Source organism: Osmerus eperlanus, chromosome 6 (assembly GCF_963692335.1).
Source record: "Osmerus eperlanus chromosome 6, fOsmEpe2.1, whole genome shotgun sequence".
NCBI classification, from domain to species: Eukaryota; Metazoa; Chordata; class Actinopteri; order Osmeriformes; family Osmeridae; genus Osmerus; species Osmerus eperlanus.
Genome location: NC_085023.1, coordinates 14,401,795 through 14,412,876, shown reverse-complemented (window position 1 = coordinate 14,412,876; position 11,082 = coordinate 14,401,795). Strand labels below are relative to the sequence as shown.

Below are 11,082 nucleotides of genomic sequence, written 5' to 3'. Positions count from 1 at the left end.
GGGGGGGGGGGACATTTTGCCTGCAGTTACTGTTGCAAATATTTGTGTACTGTGTAATGTATATTGCTTAGGCTCCCCCCTGTCCTGTGTTTACACTCCCCACTTTACCACTCACTTCACCCCTCCTCCCCTCCATTTTAGTTAGCTTGTTTCCTCACACTTTTTGCACATTGTCCCATATTCTTGTACGGTTGTGTCTATTGGTCTTTCTTTCTGTCAATCACTCTGACCATTCCATTGGTGGGCAACAACATGTGGTCCTCCTGGCTGCAGGACACACTGACTCTGCCTTCTTCTCCCTGTCATAGTTGGAGGATGGCCCACCTAGTTTCCCATGCGCCAAACAGTGATCCCTTATCTGAAACGGCACAAGTCTGTCCCATATGTCATGAAGAGTGTTTGTAAGACTACTCTTATCACAGTACAACAAAAATCCTATTGCCTCGGATTTCCCTGGACAGTGTGCATGTGTGTGTGTGTGTGGAGGGTGAAGCTCAGTGGTTAGAGCATTTGACTGGAGATCGAGGTTACAGCTTCAAATCCCCCTGTACTGTACATCGCTTTGGTTAAAAGTGTATGCTAAATGAATACATTATGTATATACGGTGTGTATATATATAAGTCTAAGAAATAAGAATAAGCCTAATTCTTATTTCAGTTCAATTACATTATTTTTTTGCCTAAAGAACCATAACAGGTTAATTTACATTCCCATTGACCATGCCCTGTTAATACATTCCAGGCCAAGTAAGAGAACAGAGCTCCTAAGGTCACTGGTTAGAGAGAGGTGACATACTGTGGTTGAGGTCAGTGTTCATTTTGTCCTGCAGCAAAAAGTTCATTCAAGAGAGCATTTTGAAACCAAGGGTCTCTCCAATCCATCCTCCCTATATATCTCCCTGCTCCCTGTCCAGTTCTGACACTAATCAAGCTGCTTTCCAGGTCATATGTACATATGTTGTACTTTAATTAGGTAGAGCATTACATAGTATGAAAGTCATATTTTGTACAGATGTTCATGTATGTACAGAACAAAATAAGAAGTAAAAAATAAAGTAGACATGTTTGACATCCATTGAAGTTAACATTTCCTACATGTGAATTTGCACCATTGGTCACATTTTAATAGATGGGGGTTCTATGTTTACTTATTAAAGTTGTCCATTTACATATTTACACACACATTAGGACAGCAAACAAAGTCAATTACAATGATCAAAAGGTAATAAACACCTGGTAGAAGAAAACACGATTTGACTGAAAGGCGATCTGGTGTTAGAACAGGTGGCATGGAACATTTTAGATCTAAAGTTTTTACTGATATGGGAGATCCTGGTTCATGTGCCTCTTTCTGCTCCACTAAGGTCCAGATGGCTTCCCTTCTCCCGTAGCACATTAAGCTTGTAATCATTACAATAAACTGACATTTTTAACAACAGCGAATATTGTGAATGAAAGGAAAAGCTTCTTCCACTATACAACTTAATTAATTTGACCTATAGCAATCCACAAACATGAACACAGGATAAAGGGGATCACACTGCATAAACACAATTGAAAAAGAAACGGACGCAGTACAAATTCCTAATAATATTGACAGTTCATTCCCAACAAAGTCACAATCTGTGAAACATTGCTCCAGTCACTTGTTTGCAGGTGTGATGGTAAAATTCAGTGTATAGTTGAACATGGAGCTGGGCCTAGACATGGGATTTGAGACACTTCTGGTCATTCCTTTTTGCGCTGTATCCTGAGGCCTGCAGAGCTCTGCCTGGTCTGGAGGGTCTGTTGGACCATGTCTTTCCACTGATCGTCTGAGATCTCCTGGGCCCAGGCTGGGACTCCCAGGGAGGGCAGGGCCACTGCTGCCATGGTCCTCTTCACTAGCTCCACGTGGTCTGGAGAGGTACAAACAGTAAAGAGTAACAGAGGAAATTAATACACTACTGTATAAAATAGTATTCAAATGTCTGCCTTACAAATGATTGAATTTCCATTCTTATTTATTTGGAGGACTGTGGTAAGTGATAAATGTCTAAAAAGCCATTTGACCTGGAATATTTTCTTACACACACAACCCCCAGCATCAAGGGTATGTAGTTATATAATGTGGATAGTTGTACATTTATTAAGGAGGGTTCTTACCTGCATCCATGGGAATGGACACGTTGCTGACCTGGACAGCAGCCACCTCTGGATCCACCTCATCCTCACTGTCTGCGGGAGGCGCCTGGGGAAGGTGAAGACCCATTGCCTATGGCAAGAAAATATGTTACAAAGATGAACGAAGATATGACAACTGAGGAATACAGTAAGAGTTCTGCAGCGTGCTGGCTATGATCAGTGGGAATTGTGTACCTCAATCCTTTCCTGAACCTCTTGCATCTGTTCTGCATGTGAGCCCATGTCCTCGGGCTGGTCCACTGGCACAGCATGTAGACCATCCGGATCTTGGTTTAAAGGCTGGTAATAGTAGCCTCCATTTTCGTCCTCCTCGTCTCCAACACCACTCTCGTCTTCTTCCATGTCCTCTCCGCTCCATTCTCCACCGATGTCGGGCACTGTGCCATCCGACGGACGTTCCTGACCCAGCTCATCCTCGGAATTCGGTAAGATTCTCTCAGGACCCATCTCAATTGCCCTCGCCACTTCCATCCACAAACGCCAGACTCAAGTAGAGGCCCTGGCTGAGAGTGAACGTTAACTAGATGAGACACTTATGTTCCTTAACACATACAGATTTGCTAGGTATGCTGCCACAATGGGCGTCATTTGCACCTAACCCTGATAAAATATCATAGCAAGCCAGCTGTCTGATGTATTCCTTTCTTATAATGACGTGCTACCCTAGGTTAAATATCGTAGGTGCTTGCTAACCTTTCTGATTTAGCACAAAGCTAATTGGCTAGCTAGATACTGAACATTAGTAGCGGAAGTTTACAAGGAGAGAAAACATTTGCCACCTACATCACAATCTTGATTTGATAAAAACCTGAAAAATGTGTATAGATTCAAATTAGAAGCTGTCGAAAAAGTGGAGATTCAATTTACCTTAAAATGCAATGATTCTCTCAGATGTTTTAGAGTACTTGCTTCTGTTATGGTCGGTCCCCTAGGTCGTCACGTCACGGTCACGGAAAAGCAACGGAAGTCTACGGAAAAACGTCATTAAGACCTTAGATGTTCCCAAATCAACGGGGAAAATGCTCCTTCAATTGCAATTTACGTATAATTTTACAACTGGTTATTATACATAGTCCCTTTTTCAGAAATTGTGTGAATAATAAAGTTTTTCAAAAATTAATTGAATACGTTTTTTGGTCAAGTCAAAATCCTATCTAACTAAAGAACGGAAAACATGGTTTGTATGTTTTAATTGGATTGCGCTTGTGATAACGCCAAATGTACTTTTGTGCTGTTTTAACTAATACAGTGTTATACTTATATGGTAAACCTGGTAGTGAAGCGTTGAAGAACATAGGCACAACAGCCGTACTGTCAGTATATTGGATGTAGAGCTTACACGTACGCAACTACGCATGTCTACAGGTTAAGCGCCAACATCAGCAGCTCAAGAAGTAACATTGGAACCACAGACTGTATATGAAGAGTTTGGAACTTGTTTTCCGCACTCTTGATTTCACTTTATAACCATTCCGGTTATAAATACATTACTAACAATGCGCATTTACTTCTGTGGGAGCATTCGTGGAGGTAGACAAGATATTGTTGTTTATCAGAGAATTCTAAAGAAGTTGGAGAAATATGGGCAAGTTCTGACAGAACACGTGGGTTATGGTGATCTTTCAGAAAAAGGTTGGAGCCCTGTTACCGTGCCGCCCTTATTATTTACAACTGTCATTTGCTGCACTTGTGTGGGAAGTTCACCCATGCACCTGATAATATTGCAATGGTAGTGATGTTTGGTATGATCGAGTACTTGATGATGATAAGCAGCCTCTGCATGTCATCCAAATATGATAATTACTTGATTTATTTTAGGTGAGGACTCTGTAGGGGGTGGAGAAAAGGCTATTCACCACAGAGACCTGGAATGGCTTGTGCAGTCTGATGGTGAGAAAGCCCTTCAGAAAGAGTCTGAGACCTTTTACATTTTGAAAGTAAAGCTTAGGCTAGTTGTCAGCCTGCATTCCATGAAATGTACAGAATTTGCAGACTTTATTCCATCCCTGGAGCAGGCTGACGATTCAAAAGTCTGTTCGATTGTACAATTCAAAAGACCGTGCCATGTGTGTATAAAGTGCTGTTGTACTTGAAATATGGTGGACCTTGGGTCAACTTATTCTTTCTGTGTTGTCAGTAATCATAGCTGAGGTGACCCAGCCGTCTCTGGGAGTGGGCTATGAGCTGGGCAGGGCTGTGGCCATGCACAAGAGGATCCTCTGTCTGTTCCGCCCCGAGTCTGGAAGAGGTACTCCTCACTCTGTGTTGATGAAAGGCACCATGCTTCTTTCCCACCCTATATCACTGGCCCCTGACCATCCTCCTGTGATGTTTCTTACCTCCAGTGCTGTCTGCCATGGTCAGAGGGGCTGACGATGGCTCTCTCTTTCAAGTGCTTGACTACTCGGAGGAGGAAGTGGAAGGCATCCTGGAACACTACTTTGATACGCTTGCAAAGGTCTGATGGTCCTATAGCTACTCAGTGTTGCTCCTGGTAAACAAATGTAGTTTGTGTAATGATGCAAGTTTTATGTAATAGCCTAGTTGTGTAAATTTTGTGATACAGAGATTGAATTTAATAAATGTATATATGTGTTTAATCTAGGTTAAATTGTCTAACAACTGTAAATATAGTTATTACATTCCACAGTATGATTCAGTCTTGTTTTTGTGTTTTTTTTACGTTGTGTGGTTTGTAAGTGCAGTCACTTGTCCACCAGGTGTCACTGGTGGTGGCATGGAGTTGCTTACGCTTTTTAACCCTTGTGCTGCCTTCGGGTCACATGACCCAAAGGTTCATAACGAACCATCGTTGTGTTTACCCAATTTTACCCAATACAAACACAAATAAAAATAATTTTCTTTTAACCTTCGCTATGTGGGGGGTCTGAGACAGCCCAACGGTTAAAAGAAAATGCTTCACTTTGTTTTTGTATGCGGTAAAGTTGTCGCAATACAACAGTGGGTCACAATCACTGATGGGTCAGAATTACCTGAAGATAACACAAGGGTTAAGTAAAAGGTTCTAAAATCAGTATGAAGTGCAACAAGCATACTTGTGTGAGGTGCAATGTCGTAAGCCTTGAGCTAGCACGAGTTGGCTGCTTAACACCCTTCCTTTGTCACCCTTATGTTATTTCACTTAGTTAATTGTGGATACTAACAGCAAGATTTAGGTTGTGTTGTTGGACCTCAATTAACAGTTTAGAGTTGAGTTATTTCCCTCTATCTGCAGACAAGTATGATTTTGTAATGAAAAAAGGTCAAAATCTTCAGAGAGAACTTTCAAAGTTGAGCTATTTAGCCTAATTCACTTCCATCCGATTACTTACACTCTTCTTTACATGGGAGCACAGCCAGCTATAAGCTTTCATGGGTCCCTGAGTAAGTCGGCCTCTCCAACAGCCTGTTACAAAGGACACCATGATACACGTAATACACGTAAACTATCATTTGGAATATGAAGACTACTAATTGTTGTACACAGTTTGATTGATACACACACACATTGATACACAAAAAAACTAGACTAAGATGGAAACTCAGAAAAGTGAACTTGGAGGAAGTTAACAAAGGAGTCTTTGTAAGAGTGTAATCAGATTTACATGCCTCCATCCCCAGCAGGAGTCAAGATGTGGATGTGAGCTTGCTCTGATTCTATTGTATTACATTGAAGTAGAATCATATACAATATACTGGACACCCCCAGCACCTGACCTACTTCCTCCAGCCCTTATTTATTTATAATTAAGCAGAATTAATGATTGTGACACAGAAGAAAACAAGGGTTTTAAGGAGAAAGAAGCCTAAGATACCACCTATGTTCTGTTCTCCAGGGTTACTACTCTCTTGTTTTCGTGTTTGTAAGCAGGCAATGTTTAACCAGTATGGAAGCAGATGCCTGGTTTGACCCTGAGCTGCCCAGGCTCACCTTGGGATAAAGTATGTGGAATGTTGTATAAACCAGCTGAGAGAGGTAGAGTTAGTGTGTGTGTGTGTGTGTTTCAGTCTAACATTAGGCTGATTAGCAGTGCTGTGAGCCACAGGGCACATAGTTTCCTAGTTTGTAGACTAACTCCCTCAGCCTCAGAGAGCCTGACACTATGGAGTACAGAGTTCCCTCCAATCTGCCATTAGTGCCTTCCCTGCCCTGCTAGGAGCTGCCAGCTGCTAGGTACCAGCTCAGTGATTCCGCACCACCATGCTGCTATAGTAACCAGCTGGTTCCCCGGGGAACCCGCAGGCGAAGGTTTGGAGGACACAGCAGAGGAGGAAAGATTCACTGAAGGAGGACAGAGTATTGCTATGGGGAGCCTGGAGAGAGTGTGGTGGGTTGTGGTGGAATGTGCCTGCAGGATACTGGGTATCTCTACAGCTGTAGGTAAGTTCATGGATGCACCTTTCCGGAATAAAATAATGTTTCTGAGGTTATGACCTCATCACATCTTACATCTTGGAGTTAGGCTATGTCTTTTGATCTGGTAACTTGGACCCCTTTAGAGAAGGAATATATCCACAGTGACAACATGTAGGGTACTTCTCTATCATCAGTGGCCTTGATGTGATTCTTTCGGAGTGGCTTTTCACTGCACTCAGAACCTCCAGAGAGACAGGCAGACATGGAGACCATTGCACACTATTCCATCAGCCACAGTTGGTCATCTTGGGGCCAGGGAAACATCCAGTATCAGCATAGATCAGTGTTGTGTAGTTTAACTGGCTTGCTTACCTCTTTGTTACATCCTGGCTAGTGAAAGGGGAAAGATAACTACAAAGATGTGTCCGTTTTGTTAAAATGATTCACCTTTTGGTGTAATATTATGTGAGATTACATATCTGTAATAAATAAAAAGGAGGTTCAAATTACAGCTGGTTCCATTCAATATTTTGTCATTGATGAAAGGCATCCTTGCTCAGCAACAATTCACTTCTCTCGTTCATAAGAAACGGTTTGTACAGTAACAAAGGGATTTTATGTGTACTCTAGTTGTGAAACATTTCAAGTCAAAGAAACTGCAATCATAGGCTAGTAATTCTGTGTGGGTATTGTGGCAATCAAGGAGTTTCACGTGGGGTTCAATCTCACGCAACTTAAAAGAGACTCACAGCCAGGCACAGGGTAAGCCCACCAAAGGGCATTTATTTAAAAAATAACGCAAAAAGGCTTAAAAAATGGGTAAACTAAAGTTCTTCCTCAAAGGAGGGAATTCTTCTGCTCACCAAGGTCCAGGATAGCTCTAGGCCTGGCAACAGAGAACAGTGCCAGGGGGGTTAGCATGGGACAGGGTTTTTCAGCTCTCACCCATGTGGCTTCTTCATACTCGATTCCCAAGTCTTGTGCTAGACAACCTTTATACTGTGCTGCCCCCGCAACTGAGCTTCTTGTTGACTGGGGAGCACTTATGGCAAAACCTGGCCTGGATCCCTTATCCCAGAGCTGGCCCGTAGCACTGCCTGCGGCGTTCTTGGCTCTCTGCTGTTTCTTGGCTCCCTGGTTCCCAATGCCACAGTATACAAGAGAACTCTGCACAGAAAACTATGAGCTGACCCTGACACCTAGTGGCAATGTGTTGCAAACTGTGGAAACTAATATATCGTGCATGTAAATGACACCAGTTGCAAATACTATGTGGCAATCACTGTACATATTTGTGAGCATGCAGGAGGTTTGCGTTTCTTAAATGTATAACCTGGTTCTCTCCTCCAGTGCTGTGTGCTGTGGGAGTAGAAACCTTGGGACAGGGGGAGTTCCACAGTCTGGCTCTCTATCTACTGTAAGTATTCTCATTACCAAGCACGACAACCCACACATCCTGGGTAACCAGGTACTGTAGCCTCCCACCCTGACACTAACTTTTACTTACAACTTTGCACTGACGTTCTCTAACTTATTCTAACTCACACTAACTTTCACTCATTCACATTGAGCTTCACTGATTCTCACTTACCTTCACAAACTCTCACACACTTTCACTTACTAGAACTAGAACTAACACTAACAGTTCTGATGTGTTTATAGGGATGCCATCCTTTTATGTGGATATTTTAGGCAGTGTGAGTTGCTCTAAATGGCGTTAGACCCCTCGGTATATGACCCTACCTGGGATTGGTAGCTTTCCACGTGTAGCTTACCTCTAGACCCCCTGGAAGTTTTAATAAAGAAAGAATGTTTATCCTGTAGGTTAGCAGAATAGAGACTGTTTCTACATACCCCAAACACATCAACACACACTGAGGGGCTCTCACACACCAGGAAGAAACTCCCACAGTGCCACAGGAAGACACTTCCCAGGGGGAAAAAGAAATTCAAGTCTGTTTACCACTTCAATCCAAACATCCATACAAAGTACATTCACATACAGATGTTCACACATACACAGTACCAGTTGCACTTGGGGATATTATGTCCTTTGGGGGGCAGTCTTAGAGTCAGGTCAGATGATTAACTATGATAAAAATCTAGAGGGAGGTTCAAATGTGTGTATGGCGGACCCACTTAGATTATATCACTGCCAAGGAAGCAACAGTGTAGTGAGATATGCAGACCTGCATCCGAAACACATTATAATTGAAATTGCACATTGGCTGTGTTTACTGTGTTTACCGTTTTGTTCTCGATTAAGTCTGTAGGGGTTTCTATGTTGACCAAACCAACAAAACTATGTCCCTAGATCTAATGGAAGAGAGGTAAACTGGAGAGTGTATTAATATTAACCAAATATGCTGGAATTGCAGTTATTTGACTCTATGGGTTAAATCAGAGCAAGAATGGTCGAAGTAAGCAAAATTAAATTGATATTTATTTACATTGCAAATCAATTACAAGGCAAACATGTTACAAAATTAAGTTTTAAGTCTGACCTACTCTACCATGAGGATTGTAAATCAGAAACAGAAAGAGGAGAGCAAGGAAAAGCAGACCTGAAGAATGCTTTTAACCGTTATTATTATGTGTAGAACAACCAATCAGACCACATCTTGACCCTTGCTTATCAACATGACTCCCAAATGCAACAGAAAGTTACACAATGTGTGTAGATGTGTGAGACCCATCAAGCAAATACTCCATCCAGAAACTCGAATCTTTAGCAGGTGGGGGCAGGGGTGTCTGCCAGCCTACAAATCCAACCCATTCCATGTATTTGACAGTATTTGGAAATCACTTTTATTCCAGCCCTGCTGAGTCTTGTGGTAAACAGAAAATGACCTCCTCTCTGTCTCCTGCAGGGTGTCAGCTGCTGGTATGATGCTTTTTGAAATGGCCTACTTCCTGGATGCCCTCCTCATCATGTGTCTGCCGTAAGTACACGGCTACACTTCATCTTTAGATGTACAGAGAATGTCTCACACTGTGATCTCTAATCTCCATATTTCAGGTTGGGTTGATCCTCTATTCCTCTTCTTTTTTTTTTTATCTCCGCTCCCCCCCCCCCTTCACCCTCCCCCTTTTCTGCAGATGTCCCCCAGACTGGTGTCTGTTTGTGTTGTGGGAGAAGATGGCTCATCTCGGAGGCTTCCAGAAGTTTCTTTACTACTCCATCATGTCTGTGGTCTGCTTCCTGCACCCAGTCCTGGTGTGGCACGCTATTATACCAGGTACTATGACTCTGACAGGTACTAGCAGGAAGCCATCATTTGTTTTCTTCCATTACCTTTACAAACCAGGTACCTCCAGCTTTAACCCAGTTGTTCCAACTTAGTATTAGTATGTGATATTATTATCAACGTTATCTCACAATAAACTAGCATTTCATCATGCTTTAATAATTCTGTCATTTGTGAGATGTGTTGTCCTCTAATGAGGCTTTTCATTCCAGAGCATTTAAGTTACTAGTTTACTTCTTCCTGTCTTCTGTCCACTTTGATTTAAGGGACAATGCTTCTGCTGACAGCTTTCTTCAATTTTATCCTGAGCAAGAAAGCCAAGACAGCACCTCCCAAAGGTCCCGAGGACAGCTCCAGTGAGTCGGGGCTGTCCAGTGTGTGTGTGGCAGAGAGAGGGCCAAGCTCGGAGCCCACCTTCTCCTTACTTTACATGGTGACGGGAAGGAAGGGGACAAGCCTGGCCTCTGTACCCAGGGGCAGGAGTCTTGGAGTGGGGGAGAGAGGAGAGAGTACCCAGGCTATGCTGGAGGTAGAGCTAGAGCATAGAGGAGGATCAACAGAGAGAGTTAGGGAGGATAAGAGAGGGAAGGAAAAAAGACACGTCTTTTTCAGAGAACGAGAGGTCTCGGGGGAGAGGGAGATGCAGGAAATGGAAGGATTCTGCGAGTCAGAGCCAGAGACAACCTCAGACACAGCTCCTATGATCTCTGGCTGACTGAATAGTTATCCCAAGAGCTCTGGACCTTTAAGGAAGTATTGCAATGCACTTATTTTGCCAACTCATGTATAGAGGGAAAGCTTTTCACTGGCCAAGAACGCCAGCTCAAGCCCTTTTCTTGCTATTCAACACCACTATAGATTTTTAATCCACAATAAAAAATATAATGTAGGTTTGAATTTTTTCTATTTAATGATCAATTGGAAGATTAAGGTTTATATATACATGTGTATATATAAAATCTTGTAACTGCACATAGTGTACCCTATATATAGTTTTTGCACTTACATTAAATAAAATGATTTAGCCAAATTATTTGTCTGGCTGTCTGTATTTGCATAATGTGTGACAGGTTAGACAAAGCAGAGCAGACACACTAATTGGAACATGTGGCAAACCAATCCACTTAAGGATTCATACATTATTCATCTGAATCAGTATTGAATTCTTTGTTTGGCAAAACACAGATTTATCTCCACCCTACAGTACATCCCTATCTATATTAGTGAGATCATGTGTGTGTATTGGTCTGTCGTGTCTCGTGTAATAAAACACCTATGAGTGGTGACCATGGA

At 42.4% G+C, this 11,082-nt stretch overlaps 3 protein-coding genes across 4 annotated transcripts; 2 read left to right on the top strand and 1 right to left on the bottom strand.

The window, feature by feature from the left end:
• Positions 1–943: 943 nt before the first annotated feature.
• Positions 944–3,210, bottom strand: mea1 (male-enhanced antigen 1). Its single transcript, XM_062463763.1, has 4 exons — positions 3,052–3,210; positions 2,359–2,687; positions 2,146–2,254; positions 944–1,898 (listed from the first exon to the last, which is right to left on the bottom strand). Exons 2-4 carry the CDS (start codon positions 2,653–2,655, stop codon positions 1,729–1,731), a joined length of 576 nt encoding a protein of 191 aa, XP_062319747.1. The 5' UTR covers positions 2,656–2,687; positions 3,052–3,210; the 3' UTR covers positions 944–1,728.
• A 327-nt stretch (positions 3,211–3,537) lies between these two features.
• dnph1 (2'-deoxynucleoside 5'-phosphate N-hydrolase 1) lies at positions 3,538–4,836 on the top strand. The gene is made up of 4 exons (XM_062464627.1): positions 3,538–3,816; positions 4,003–4,074; positions 4,322–4,432; positions 4,530–4,836. Exons 1-4 carry the CDS (start codon positions 3,681–3,683, stop codon positions 4,646–4,648), a joined length of 438 nt encoding a protein of 145 aa, XP_062320611.1. The 5' UTR covers positions 3,538–3,680; the 3' UTR covers positions 4,649–4,836.
• A 1,413-nt stretch (positions 4,837–6,249) lies between these two features.
• Positions 6,250–10,813, top strand: tmem72 (transmembrane protein 72). 2 transcript variants are annotated; one of them, XM_062463762.1, is made up of 5 exons: positions 6,250–6,565; positions 7,892–7,958; positions 9,412–9,483; positions 9,641–9,780; positions 10,056–10,813. In XM_062463762.1, exons 1-5 carry the CDS (start codon positions 6,490–6,492, stop codon positions 10,502–10,504), a joined length of 804 nt encoding a protein of 267 aa, XP_062319746.1. In that variant the 5' UTR covers positions 6,250–6,489; the 3' UTR covers positions 10,505–10,813. The 2 variants fall into 2 exon arrangements, with proteins under 2 accessions (XP_062319746.1, XP_062319745.1); XM_062463761.1 differs by having other exon boundaries at positions 9,641–9,798.
• Positions 10,814–11,082: the final 269 nt, after the last annotated feature.